General features: G+C 44.5%; 1 protein-coding gene and 1 pseudogene across 6 annotated transcripts in view; one reads left to right on the top strand and one right to left on the bottom strand.

The window, feature by feature from the left end:
- The window catches only part of Acap2 (ArfGAP with coiled-coil, ankyrin repeat and PH domains 2), a 124,541-nt gene that overhangs the window by 46,020 nt on the left and 64,032 nt on the right, over positions 1-14,489 (top strand). For all 6 annotated transcript variants that reach the window (XM_052740540.1, XM_052740537.1, XM_052740541.1 and 3 more), the window contains exons 2-4: positions 1-58; positions 8,839-8,958; positions 9,703-9,756. In XM_052740540.1, the coding sequence (XP_052596500.1) occupies positions 1-58; positions 8,839-8,958; positions 9,703-9,756 (232 nt within the window). The remainder of the gene's footprint in view (positions 59-8,838; positions 8,959-9,702; positions 9,757-14,489) is intronic.
- LOC128111632 (zinc finger and BTB domain-containing protein 14-like) lies at positions 3,599-6,793 on the bottom strand (annotated as a pseudogene).

Below are 14,489 nucleotides of genomic sequence, written 5' to 3'. Positions count from 1 at the left end.
GGCTGCCTTGGAAGAAGTAGAGGGAGACGTGGCAGAGCTGGAACTAAAACTCGATAAGGTAAACTTTGAAAAATATAATTCTTATTTTCCATAATGAAAGGTTAGTGCCCACAGTAGGAGTTGGCTTAGTTGGGGTCTCAGTGTGAGCAGGTGCTGCCACCCTGATTTGACACCCCAGGGAATGAAGCCTGGGGACGTACAGTATGCCTGTTCAGTTAACTGTCAGAACAAGGGTTTGTGTCCACATCGGACTCCAGAAGTCACAGAGCTTCCTTTACAGTGTTGGAAGTCTGTTTCTGTCCTCTCCATCAAAAGGCCTCATGTATCATTTTTGATACTTAATGAATCTTATGGATAACCTGATGATCCTTGTTGTAAGTTTAGGTGTGCTCGGTTCAAATACAAATAAAATTTAAAGTGTTCATTCCATTTTTAACCTAATTCTAGAATGCTTAAAATACTTAATGGTTATATAGTTATATTTTATGTAAGAGTAAATCTAGGCTGATTCCCATCTTTGCTGTTGTTACTGACAATGGTTTTTGGATGTGTATCCATGAAGCATTATCTGCTGCGTACCAGGCAGAAGCGTTCGAGTGAGAAATACGTGGCCTTTGACCCATCTATTCAGACTTTCCTTTGTAACTGCTGTTCGGTGACATCTCTCCAGGTTCCTAGATACAGGCGTATGCATAGATTACATACCTATCCTGACAATGATTTCCTATTGTACAGTTAAATGGTATTGCTGTGAAAAGCAGTCTTTTCAGACCTTATGGTACATAGGCATCACCTGGGCATCTTTTGTCGGGGTGGTGCAGATCCTGATTCAGTCAATCTTAAACCAAAGAACTTTTGAATCTTAAATTATCAAAACACTGGAATTCTAGAGTCTTTTTTAACCAAAGGGAACTCAGAGAGTGTGAAAATGTAGCAGTGTTTAAAATGTTGCTCCTTGACCCTTGACTTTCTTCTCAATGATCCATAGTTATTTTCTGTTTCTCTTGGTTAAGATCTTGACTCATAAAATAAGTATACCTGTCCAAATTCTTAAGCTATTGTGTTCTTGGGGCTCTGGGTATCACAGGGTAGATCACGAGGCACAAGGGATGGTGATTTTGGAAGAAGAACTTACAGAGGCGGTGCTTTCAGTTCCCAGATTGATAACATTGTGCAGGATAAGTTCTCCTTATGGCAGCACTGTAAATCATACCAGTGACAAACTGAGCTTGCTCGATGGCTCCTTAGTTCATGTTTATTCTGCATATATTGTATCCTACAGTAGTTGCGTTCTGTCTTGTGAATAGTGCTCCAGAGTGGTGGTGTTCATGGGTCCAGTTATCCGTTCTGCATGGTGTTCTGATGTTTGCAGCATCACAGTGTCTCACAGTTGCCGTCCAGATCGGCTCTCTATGTCTACCGCATCTTTTCTTTGGTGTGCTTGGTCCCTGTTGGTGGCGTAGACCCCTTTAAACCTCAGGTCAATTTCCACCGAACTTTGTTTTTTTTCCCTCTTGCATTGCATCATTTCTTGAATGCACTTTCACTTAAACTACTACAGTATTGTAATTTTTATTTTGTAGCAGAGCCTTGAGCTTAAAAGCACAGAGCCTGGAGCTGCCTAGTTTTGCACGAGGCTCTATCATGTAAGTTACATAGTTTTGGGCAAACTCCTCAGCTTTCTAGGCCTTGGTTTCTTATTTTCCAAACCAGGGAGAGTAAGAGTATGTCTCTCTCACAGGTATTGTAAGAATGATATGAGCTAGTTTATCATAGGTAAAGTGCTTAGCCTGGTTCGTGGGCGTGCCCGGTGAATGCTGTTTATTTTTATTTTCTTTCTTATGTGTGTGGATGTTTTAGCAGCATGTTTATCTCTGCACCATTTGTGTGCCTAGTGCCCATGGAGGGAAGAAGAGGATATTGTATCCCCTGGACCTGGAGTAACAGCTGCCACATGGGTGCTGGGAATTGAACTCGGATCCTCTGGAAGAGCAGCCAGTGCTCTTAACCGCTGTGCCATCCCTCCAGCCCCAACATGGTGAATTCTAAATAAACAATGATAGCCTCAGCAGACAGCTCCTGGGTGATGTAGACAGTCTTAAACAGCAAACAAACAAAAGACACTCTTCTGGCCTTGCCCTTACTGGGCACCCAGCCCTGTGTTTACTTATTTCTGATCTTCAGTACTGTGCTGCAAAGTTGGAGTTATCCTCAGTTAAACATGGAGGAGTGAGAGGAGAGAGAGATTACTTACTCACTAGTCAATGAGTTGTTTGTGCTTCTCTCAACTGGCAAATGCCTATGGCTCAGTAATCCTTAGTGAAAACTTGTTGGATGAATGAGTTAGGCTCCCAGCCTGACATTTTAGACCAAGTTGATATTTATGCTTAGGTAAAAACTCTCTTTTTAGCTTTTCATTACTCAGTTATATTTTTATCCATCACTGCCATTTAATAGGCAAATCTCTGCCCTTTCTTTCTACATCACCAAGTCAGCCTTCATCCTGGGTAGCTATAGTGTGGTTCCGGCTGTCAGCGTCCATTCTCCTGTGATGGTGACTTTGTGCTGATTCTGACACGTATGTCTGTGGCCATAGTCTCTGTCTCACGGCTCAGCTGCAGAGTGGTGATAACCCACTGTCTGATGTCTCCATCTCTTTAGTTCTCAGCCTCAGTACCACTCTATCTTAGGCCCCCTGCGCCTCTGGTCTTCTAGCCTGTTTTTTTTTTTTCCAAGACAGGGTTTCTCTGTGTAGCCCTGGCTGCCCTGGAACTCACTCTGTAGACCAGGCTGGTCTCGAACTCAGAGAGATCTAGCTGCCTCTGCCTCCCGAGTGCTGGGATTAAAGACATGAGCCAAAATTGCCCAGCTGGCATAGATGCTTTTAATAAAATGAAATTAATATATGTTTAAAAAGAGAACTCTTAAGAACCAAACAAGAATGTTAAAGTTGGCATTTTCTACAAGTGTGTAAATCCTAACATAACTCACTAGTACCCACAGAGTTCACTAGTCCTTACAGAATACAGTTCAAACAGTTGTTGACATTTCAATAGATTCCTAAGAAAATGGTTAAAAGAACCATTGGTACAGCCACATCCGAAACAAAGTTTATTACTAATTTTTGACTACAAAAAGGCAACCAACTTCTATATAAAACTATAAACAGCAGTGAAATATAAACATGTCACATAAACATTTGGTCCAGCAGCCTTTAATATTGATTAAAAGTCGATGAAAAATGTTTAGTTCAGTACCTCCCCCCCCCCCCCAAAAAAAAAAAAAAGCACAGCTGTCTTTTCCCTGGAATCATTAAGACCAGCACTGCTGTTTATACACCTACAGGATTTTTGGTGATTTAAGTAAACGCATCGCACCTTCTGTGTGAGTGAATTGTATGGTGTGGAGCATCCCCAAAGCTTGTGGGTCTGTAAACTGTAGGCGCATCTGCCCACACTTTTCTGTTTCTTTTTTTTTTAAATAAAGATTTATTTATTTATTTATTTATTATGTATACAGTGTTCTGCCTGCATGTGTCCTTGCCCTCCAGAAGAGGGCACCAGATCTCACTATGGATGGTGGATGATTGTGAGTCACCATGTGGTTTCTGGGAATTAAACTCAGGACCCCTGGAAGAGCAGCCAGTGCCCTTAACCGCTGAGCCATCTCTCCAGTCCCCACATTTCTGTTTCTTATCCTAAATTTGATCTTAAATACAAACCAATTTTGGAATCAATAAGATTTTTGACATAGAAAATCTTGGATTTTCGTGTCTGGAAAACCCTTGTATCTGAGCCCTGTCTTGTCCCCTCCTTCCCCTCCCTCTGGTCCATCCCACAAACGCCTGCTGGTGGGGAATGGTAACACTGCACAAGTGAAGACTCGCAGAACTCAGCCCTAACCCACCAGCATCCTGGTCCCTCTAACCAGCCCTACGGTACCAGTGACCTCCAGCCTGTGAGGTGGGTTCAGGGCTGACGCAATGAGGAAGAGACATTCCAGCAAAGCAACCGTCATCTGTTCTCAGAAGCAGTGACAAACTGCGGTATAAAAAAGAAATCAGCACACCAAACATAAAACCAACAGCATCCTGCATCTCCAACCATGGGCAGTGTTCTTGGTTGTTACCCAACGTTTTCTGCTTCTATATGAAGTACTTTTCTCTGGTTATCAAAATGCTGTTCTGACTGTAAGTCATAAACATTGAGAAGATTAGGAAACACCTTGTTCAGTCACTCTGTGACGCACTCACATGCCTGGCAAGCATAGAGGAATTAGGAATGAAAGGGGTTGCTTGCTGTGAGCTGGACACAGGAGTTTTCAAGTAAAAGCCATCAGAAAGAAGAGCAAGAGGGCTATTAATACTGGGCCCTGAAAGGTCCTGGACCTGTTTGGTGAGAACTTAGGAACAGAATTGCCCTGGGCAGTTTTAAGAACACCTAACCTGAACACTGCCGTAGGTGCAGCCAGTACGGCACTCCTTCTTAAGTTGCCACAGAAGTGGTCGCGAGTGTTCACTGACTGCAGTCCCTACAACCTCGGTGTCCTGCTCCCTGCGCAAGTGTCCCTGACCCGTCACAGCCACAGGTGACTGTCCCCAGCTGCTGCTCTGCTTCAGGGGCCATTGCTGCTTCCAGCAACTGTTCAGCTCTCTCTGGATGGCACCGTTGGTGACCTGCTTCCTTTTACTGTGCGTATTCTTCTCATGCCTCTTGGCAAATGCCTTGGCACAGCAGCCACACACAGAAGGCTTTCTGCCTGTGTCTCCTGTCATGGTCTGTGAGGTGAGATTCATGTGTGAAGGCTTTGTCACACATGTGGCATGCAAACGGACTTTCATCGCTGTGAACCTTTTGGGTTTCTCTGAGTCAGGGACACAGATGAATGACTTCCTGTTCACCTCAGCTATATGGCTTAGTCCCCGTGTAGACTTTCTGGTGTTCTTTTAGGTGGGCCTGGGTAGAGAAACCTTTTGTATACATTTCACAAACAAGTGGCCGATCCACTGAATGGAATTTGCAGACTTCTCCGTCTGCCTTTGTTAGGAAGAGTCTTACCATGTGCCTGGCAGGCAGTTTGCTCCCGATGGCGACCGTACCTCACATCCTCCGAAGAAGTCACTGGCAGCTGCTGTCTAGCCTGGAGTCTGACCGCCCTTTCACCTCACTCACCTCCTCAGTAAATGCTAAGGCTCGAGGCATCTGGGACCCCAGATCTCTGGATTCTCCTCACTGCTTAGCTCTTCCGGAAGTTCTTTTTGAACGCTGAGCATAGTTGTGGGTGACTTGCTGTCCTGACTTGGGGAGGGAGAGTTCCTTCTGCTGTGTCACTGGAGGGCCGTCATCCCCATCCTCAGTCTCTTTTCTTTTTTCTTTCTTTCTTTCTTTTTTTTTTTTTTTGGTTTTTCGAGACAGGGTTTCTCTGTGTAGCTTTGCGCCTTTCCTGGAACTCACTTGGTAGTCCAGGCTGGCCTCGAACTCACAGAGATCCGCCTGGCTCTGCCTCCCGAGTGCTGGGATTAAAGGCGTGCGCCACCACCGCCCGGCTTTCTTTCTTTTTTTAATAAAAGACTTTATTTATTTATCATGTATACAGTGAGTGTTCAGCCTGCAGGCCAGAAGAGGGCACCAGATCTCATTACGGATGGTTGTGAGCCACCATGTGGGTGCTGGAAATTGAACCCAGGAGCTCTGGAAGAACAGCCAGTGCTCTTAACCTCTGAGCCATCTCTCCAGCCCCCATCCTCAGTTTCTTCCACATCATCATCTTGAGCATCTCCACTGTGCACTTTAATAGGACCCCATGCCTTGACCATTGTCTTCATCCTAGACATAACACACTTCTGAGGACAGAGTTCATCCAAAAACTGGGTACCAAGAATCTGACCCAGTGACATTATCAACATCCTCCTTTTTGTGGAAATCTGTGCTGTGTACATGTATTTCAGGACCTCTTCAAATATATTAGAATGAAGGCAATCTATAGCTAACTGAAGAGTTGCTACCTCAGAAACAAGTTTATGATCATCGTGCTTAGATATATGCTTTTAGACATACTGATGAAAAACTCCAACAATTCAGGCTATTTTGTGTGTGTGTGTGTGTGTGTGTGTGTGTGTGTGTGTGTATTTTCCCAGATAGGGTCTCACTATGTAGCCCTGGCTCTCCTGGAACTCACTCTGTAGACCAGGTTGGTCTCGAACTCACAGAAATCTACCTGCCTTTGTCTCTCAAGTGCTGGGTTTAAAGGCATATGCCCCACCGATCTGCGTCATGCTATTTCATTAATACCTTGAACATAAAGATCTTCAGATCAGAATAACTGTGATTCAGATACCGAATATTTCTTATAAACAGAATCATTTAGCCACTTAAGACTGGCTGCTTTCACTTAAAGTAATGTATGTTGCCAGGCAGTGGTAGCGCACACTAATCCCAGCACTCGGGAGGCAGAGGCAGGCAGATCTCTGTGAGTTCGAGGCCAGCCTGCTCTGCAGTGTGAGTTCCAGGACAGCCAGGCTACACAAAGAAATCCTGTCTCAAAACATCTCTCCACCCCCCAAATGTATGTTTATACTTTTTGATTTTTGCGGCAGTGTGTCATTTTGTTGTCTAGGCTGGTTTTGAACTCCCATGCTAATGATTCTCCTGCCTCAACCTCTGAGGCCTAGTGCTGTAGGCACCATCATGCCTGGTGGACTTCCCCTTTTCTGAAGCTTAATGATGTCGTCTGCCCCATACCTGGACTCTAAAGGAAGTGCAATCTGTTTGGGAAGGCTACTGATTCTTGACATGCCAGCTGCAGTTTCTTCCCTGCAGATCGCAGGCCTCCTGTGGCCTCCGCTGTGGCCTCCGCTGTGGCCCTGCGTGGCCCTGCGTGTCTGGCTGCTGAGATTGACACAGTGCCCTTCATTCTGCTTGGTGCGAATGTGTCTCTTTCTTCCTCCTAATCTAGAAACAACCTGTCCTTTTGCAGTAATAAAAGGATCTCTTTCTGTGCAAACCCTCCACGCCTGGCTCCTTTCCCTTCTCTGCCTCCTCTTTGTTTCTTTTTTTTTTTTCTTTTTTTTTTTCGAGACAGGGTGTCTCTGTGTAGCTTTGCGCCTCGCCTGGATCTCGCTCTGTAGACCAGGCTGGCCTCGAACTCACAGAGATCCGCCTGGCTCTGCCTCCCGAGTGCTGGGATTAAAGGCGTGCGCCACCACCGCCCGGCCTCTTTGTTTCTTATAAAGCGGAACAGAGGCAAGCAGCAGTCAGGAAGCTTGCTGACAGGAAGTCGACTCTGCGGAGTGGTTACCCCGCCCGCACCTGGGGCCGCTTGGCTGAGGAATTTTTGTGTGTTGTCTCTTGATAGAAGCGTCCTCTATGCTAATACCGTTGTTCTCATTCCACGGGTAGACATAGGAGTTTGTTAAGGCTAAGGTCACCTAGACCCACTTAGATGGCATTAGGATTTGAATTTAAATGGATTGAGCTGAAAATCCTGTTTTAATCATGCTATACTATTAGCCTTTCCTTTTTTTTTTTTTTTTTGGTTTTTCGAGACAGGGTTTCTCTGTGTAGCTTTGCGCCTTTCCTGGAACTCACTTGGTAGTCCAGGCTGGCCTCGAACTCACAGAGGTCTGCCTGGCTCTGCCTCCCGAGTGCTGGGATTAAAGGCGTGCGCCACCACTGCCCGGCTTTAACCTTTCCTTTTATCTTAGTTATTTTTGATACTTAATTTGTTGAGTAATATTACCTGCATGGAACAAAATTGAAAGACTAAAGAAGTGTACCGAGTGAAAGTTTCTCACCGTCTGATACCTTGGCTAGAGGAGTACTCTGACCTAGTTTCTTACGAATTCTTACAGATATCTTCTAAGCATGCAAAATAATTTGCATGTATTTTATTGAAACGTTAGTACTTTTGAAAATCTAATTTTCTTCTTAATCTGTTTTGGATGCCATTAATTTATCACCTTTTGTAGGGCTGTCTTTGTTTTTGGTGCCAGGGATTGAATTTGAGCCTGTTGCCTGCGAGGCGACCTCTACAGCTAAGCCGCCTTCCTAGCGCTGGCCTTTTCTGTGTTTTTTAGTATATTGTGGGCTCATATCACACTCGTATGTCACGTGGATGAGTTACAATGAAGACATAATGACGGAGGGAGGGAGCAGGGAGAGGCTGATGCAGGCTCAGTCCCGAGGCTGTAGTCAGTGCCTAACACAGGCATTGGAGGACTGCTTCTTTTCCTAGTAGTTTCCGGTAGAGGCTGATTAATCCTTTCTTACATCGGCTCTGATGGGGTGATAGTGAGCAGCATGACTGACTAACTTATAATACCGGTTGATGCACCTTTACTCCAGTGTACCACAGATAAACATTTTAGTTAGATTGTCATCACACGGCTGCCCACTTACCCTTCTCTTTCTTCTAGGGCATACTGTGTGTGTGCACGCGCACACGCGCGCGCGCCCAGGAGCTGAACTCAGGGCTTTTCACCTGTGAGGGAAGTGCTCTACCGCTGAGCTCCATCCCCATCCCCTCTTCTAGGAGGATTTAATAAATGCTATGGCCTTAAATATTACCAGTTTGAATTTGACTTGATAAGAAGAGATGGCATATTGTTATCACATGGCCTCTGGGGCCTAAAAGGTTGATTTTTTTTTTTTTTTTGTATAACTCTTCCTGTGACTTGACCATCTAAGGCAAAGGAAAATTCTTTCAACACTTCCTAGTTCGTGATGAAATGGGATTTATAGTGAGTAGGCTAACTCACGTAGTAAGTGCTAACACTTGTTTGACTAAGGCCCTCCTTCCACAGTCATTTTCCCTCCTGACTCTGTCTCTCTTCCTTTGCAGCTCGTGAAGCTTTGTATCGCAATGATTGATACCGGCAAAGCCTTTTGTGTTGCAAATAAACAGTTCATGAATGGGATCCGAGACCTGGCACAGTATTCTAGTAACGACGCTGTAGTTGAGGTTGGTATCACTGAAATTACAGGGACAGTGATGAGTGTAGCGGATCGTCGCATGGTTATGCATCCATCTACCTACTGATGGTTCTAGTGAACTTAACCGGAGAAGGGCTGCCATTTCTTGGAGCCATGCTCCCCAGTTCTGTTTTTTGAGGTAATTTGATTTGTTGTGGGCATATGGAGCATCACTGCCTTAACCTTGCTTCACAGGATTCAGGTTTGCATTCAGATAGGTGAGCTGACGCAGCCAGTGGTCAGGAGCAGAAACCAGTAGTTGATAGTGTGGTGAGCGGAATATTAGTCTACCCAGAACAGGACCAGCTGTGTGCTTGGAGCTGTGTGGCTTCTGCCCGGCCTATGGTCCTGTGTTCTCTTGTATTGCTCGCTGTACTCTAGTGCTGCTGATGTTTCTTTCATGATGAAAACTAAATTGTGAAGAAACAGGTATATTTGGATATTTGGATAGTTGCTAACAGGGGCGCACTATTGATGCTTTCAGACATGTTGTAGATGGGGCAGTACTAATTCTTTGATTTTTCTTGGACTTAACATGTTCCCACATGTAGACTTGTGGTAGACATGACCTCTGCAGAGCATGTCCAGTGAGCCATTGAGATTGTCCTTGGAAGTAAATGTTGTTGTTTACAGGCTAATTTGATTTTTCTGTCAGAAATGCCAAGTAATATTTTTATGACTAATTTTAGTAGCTCTTAAGTGACTTGATTTTCCTTTGGTTTCTTCCTTACAGACAAGTTTGACCAAGTTTTCTGACAGTCTTCAAGAAATGATAAATTTTCACACAGTAAGTATCAGTGCGTAGGTGATGCCATGACTGTGGGCACTCTTGAGTGGCAGTCTTTTATGAGATGACTGATTTGATGACTTGATTGGGCTTTATATTGGGGTGGAAATAAAAACACCGTATGTGTGTGTGGTGGGGAGGGCGGAGAGTGAATTCACTTTCTTCATTTCCAGTTGAAGTGTAATGAGTTTAGTGAGCATTGCTTGTGTGCGCCACGGTTGTTTGCTGGAGCGTGTGCAGTTTGCCAGTGGCTGCACCACTGAAGAACAATGATGCTCTCCCATCGTAAACTTCATATCAGAAAATAATACCCATTAAAGTTATTTCTCCACTTTGAGTTCTGTGTAGTTTTTTTTTTTTTTTTTTTTTTTTGGAGGGGGTTGGGTTAATCTTCTTGTGGCTGAAGTTATAGATCAGTGTTTTGTTTTTTTTAAATTGTAGTTAACTGTTTCAAAAATCGGCACATGCAGCTCTCTGCCTTAAAAAAAGATGTTTTATGCCGGGCAGTGGTGGCGCACGCCTTTAATCCCAGCACTTGGGAGGCAGAGGCAGGCAGATCTCTGTGAGTTCGAAGCCAGCCTAGTCTACAGAGCGAGATCCAGGAAAGGCACAAAGCTACACAGAGAAACCCTGTCTCGCACAACCAGAAAAAAAAAAAAAGATGTTTTATTTCTATTTGTGTCTTATGTGTATGAGGGTTTCGCCTACATGTGTGTGCATGCCTGGTGTTGGCAGAGGTCAGAGGAAGGCATCAGACACCCTGGAACTGGAGCTACAGATGGTTGGGAACCAGTGTGTGGGTACTGGGGATCCAACTGAGTCCTCTCGAGAGGCAGCCAGTGCTCTAACCACCGAGCCATCTCTCTGCCCCTGACCCCATCCTGTCATAGTAGTCCAGTTCCTCCAGGACTGATTTCTGCAGTCCTAGGAGGTAGTTTGGCTTTAGCGCCTCCCTGGTATCGCGGAAGTAGTTGCTTGTTGTGTGTTGTCTCCAGTGTACATGTTGTGTGTGGTATCCAGTGTGTTCGGTGTGCTGTGGTATCCAGTGTCCTCGTTGTGCTGTGGTCTCCAGTGTGTTCAGTGTGCTGTGGTCTCCAGTGTATTCGGTGTGCTGTGGTCTCCAGTGTGTTTGGTGTGCTGTGGTATCCAGTGTCCTCGGTGTGCTGTGGTATCCAGTGTGCTTGTTGTGGTGTGGTATCCAGTGTGTTTGGTGTGCTGTGGTATCCAGTGTTCTTGTTGTGGTGTGGTATCCAGTGTGTTCGGTGTGCTGTGGTATCCAGTGTGCTCGGTGTGGTGTGGTATCCAGTGTGCTTGTTGTGGTGTGGTATCCAGTGTGCTCGTTGTGCTGTGGTCTCCAGTGTGTTCGGTGTGCTGTGGTATCCAGTGTCCTCGGTGTGCTGTGGTATCCAGTGTCCTCGGTGTGTTGCAGTCTCCAGTGTGCTCGGTGTGCTGTGGTATCCAGTCTCACGGAAGGACGTTGTTTCTTGTCTTACGCTGCAGAAGCTTAGAGCATACATATCTATAGATGTATCTTTTCACCTGTATATCTTTTTGGTATGAAATAGTCACTTGGAGTTGAAGTATTTGTTACCATTGATTTATTTAATATCTTTTTGAGACAAAAAGATTCAGTTTGAGGGAGATAATTTTGAACTACTGTATTTGTCTTCTGGGTGTAATTAATGAAAAATTGTTCAATGTGATGCAGATAGACTTGCTTAGCAGGTCGTATGATATGAATTATGAAATGCAGTAATGCATGCCATACGTCCAGAAGGTGGTAATAGTGTTTGTATGTATGTTCATACAGTTCTATGTTGACATGTTTTAAATAAATTATATTGAAATATAAAAAATTATTTAGTAAAGAAAACAAAATATTAGTTCACTTTAGTCAGTCTAGTGTTATTTGCATGTATGATTAGAAAGTGGAATTTTCAAAAAAGATTTTGAGATTATAAACCTATACTACTCCTAAGAAGATTTAATAAATCTTTGCTTTAATAAAGCAAAATTCGTTTGCTTATGTAACTTTTTCAGTCACTAAAAACAAGAAAGAATGAAACTTTATGAGGGAATGCTTGGGTTAGCTCTCATCCCAAGCCAGGTGAGAATACCGAGGAATAACAGCTGACATAAAGACCAGTTTCCTCCAGGAGAGTCACCCAGCACGGGGTGACGATGCCGAGGAATCAGCTGTGTGCACTGTCACTGTTAGAGAAAACAGAGAAATAATGACAAGCGGTGGTCGTGAGTTGTGACAAAAAAATTCAAAATGGAGCCGGGCAGTGGTGGCGCACGCCTTTAATCCCAGCACTCGGGAGGCAGAGCCAGGCGGATCTCTGTGAGTTCAAGGCCAGCCTGGGCTACCAAATGAGTCCCAGGAAAGGCGCAAAGCTACACAGAGAAACCCTGTCTCGAAAAAACCAAAAAAAAAAAAAAAAAAAAAAAAAAAAATTCAAAATGGAAACACGGAGGGAGGAAGGAATATAGCTTTGCCCAAGGAAAAATTCCTCTCTTAACTCTGTTAGCAGAGGAAGTCATAACAACATCAAAATAGAGCTCAGCAGCTGGAAACCCCAACTGTATCAAGTGGTTTTTATAAAACATAACCATCAGTATCTTGTGTGGCTGACAGTATCTCAGGGCATTTGACCAGCACTCCCCATACTTGACTCCTTAGAAATACACACACCCTTGTTTATGGGGCGGGATGTGAAGTGGCAGCTAGCTTCTGCTCTTGGTTTTGCTGTTGGCTTGTCTGTCGCTAGAGGAGTCGACATGTCTGGTATGAAGACTGGCTGGCATTGGCTGGGTGTCTAGCACCTCTTCTTTTCTTTTCTTAAAAAAGATTTATTTATTTATTCATTTATTTTATGTGTATGAGTGCTCTGTCTTCCTGTACACCAGAAGAAGGAATCTGATCTCATTACAGATGGTTGTGAGCCACCATGTGGTTGCTGGGAATTGAACTCAGGACCTCTGGAAGAGCAGTCAAGTGCTCTTAACCGCTGAGCCATCTCTCCAGCATCCCACCTCTTATTTCTTAAGACCAAGGTCTAGAAATCACATTGCTTCCTCTTCTGCTGCAATCTTTTGATCAAAGCAAGATTCACAGGCAGGCCAAGTTCAAGATAAGAGAATGAAGTCTAACTCTTGGTTGTACAGTGACATGCTTCTGCAGGCATGGGCATGGGAGAATTGTTGGTAGCTTCTGTATATAAAACTGTCTATCACAGTTTTAAACATCTAATGTGTGACATTTGTATGTATGTAGTAAATTGGTCTTCATTTATTAATGACATTTATATCAAAATTCTTTTTTAAGACAGGGTTTCTCTGGCTGTTCTATAGCTTGCTCTGTAGACCAGGCTGGCCTTGAACTCACAGGGATCTGCCTGCCTCTGCCACCCAAGTGCTGGGATTAAAGATGTGCACCGCTACCGGCTGGAGCTAGCTTCTTGGTTAAGGATGAGAGTTCACGTCTACTTCTCCCTCTTAGTGCTGGGATCCCATCTGGCTTGGACCTGTGTAGACCTTGTGCATGCTGCCACAGTCTCTGTGAGTTTATGTGTACATCAGAGATCCTGATTCTTAAATAGTGGTCCCTGGCCCAGTAACCTCAGTATCACCAGCATCACCTGTAAACTTGTTGGACTTGCAAAGCCTCGGCCCCAACTCTAGATCTGTGTCATCAGAGAAGCCAGCAGCCAGTTAGAAAGTCACTCTTGGAGCCCACTGTTTCTCACAGGCCAAATCTAGTTCCTTGCTTTTATTTTTTTTTTGATTTTTTTCAGGTCAAATTTTATTGGAACACAGCTTTGTTCATTATTTTGAGTTTTACATTTACGGTAAGGTTGGATAATTGTGATAGTCAGTGCATGTCTCAGGATTAAAACACTCATGTAGAGCCCTTTATAGAGGAAGACTTGTGCCTTGTGAACTTGTGCCTTGTGAACCTCTTAATTTTTGTCTCATTCTGGGGCTCTGAAACCCATCAAAGAGGCTGCTTTCTGCATTAGTGGGCATCATTTAGTAATTTAGCTGCCTTTGGTAAACGCTTCTCAGTGAAGTCAGGTGTGAGCCAGGCTGCAAACCAGCCTAATTAAGGTCGGAATCTCTGGTAGTAAGGACTAGGAATCCAGAAGTGTGTGGCTGGTTTGTCTGACTGTCTGTCTTTCTTTCCTGTTTTTCTGTAAAGCACCCCTGGTTGTTCTAATCTTCAGTTCAGTGTGGCCATAGAAACTAACTACCTGGAGATTTTAGTAAATGTAGATTTTGGTCCTTTCTCTTGACTGTTCCCTGTCATATCCTCCCCGTTCTCTCCCCCTACCTTCCCCCTCTCTTTCCTTTTTCCTTTTCCCTCCCCTTCCTCTCCTTCCCGACAGGGTCTCAGATAGTCCAGGCTAGCTCAGTGCTCACTGTATACCGAGGCTGCCTTCCACTTGTGAGCTTCCTGGTTCTGCCTCCCGTTCACTGCTGGCTCCTAGGCCTGCTCCTACATCCTGGGCAGTGATTCTGTTTCTGAGAAGTCTGAGTTGGTGTTGCACTCTCAGCCAGATCAGGCTGGCCGAGAACTCATGGCCCTTCTGTGTCAGCCTCTCAAATGCTGGAATTTCAGGTGTGTGCCATCATGCCTAGCCCTCAAATGTTAACCATTTGATTTTAATACATAACCCAGTAGAGAACCATTGCCTGAAGACAGAGGACAGGTCTATAGACACAGATTAACA

This window comes from Peromyscus californicus, unplaced genomic scaffold (genome assembly GCF_007827085.1).
Source record: "Peromyscus californicus insignis strain IS unplaced genomic scaffold, ASM782708v3 Scaffold_16__1_contigs__length_79575227, whole genome shotgun sequence".
Taxonomy (NCBI): Eukaryota; Metazoa; Chordata; class Mammalia; order Rodentia; family Cricetidae; genus Peromyscus; species Peromyscus californicus.
This window is presented reverse-complemented; position numbering and strand designations above follow the sequence as displayed.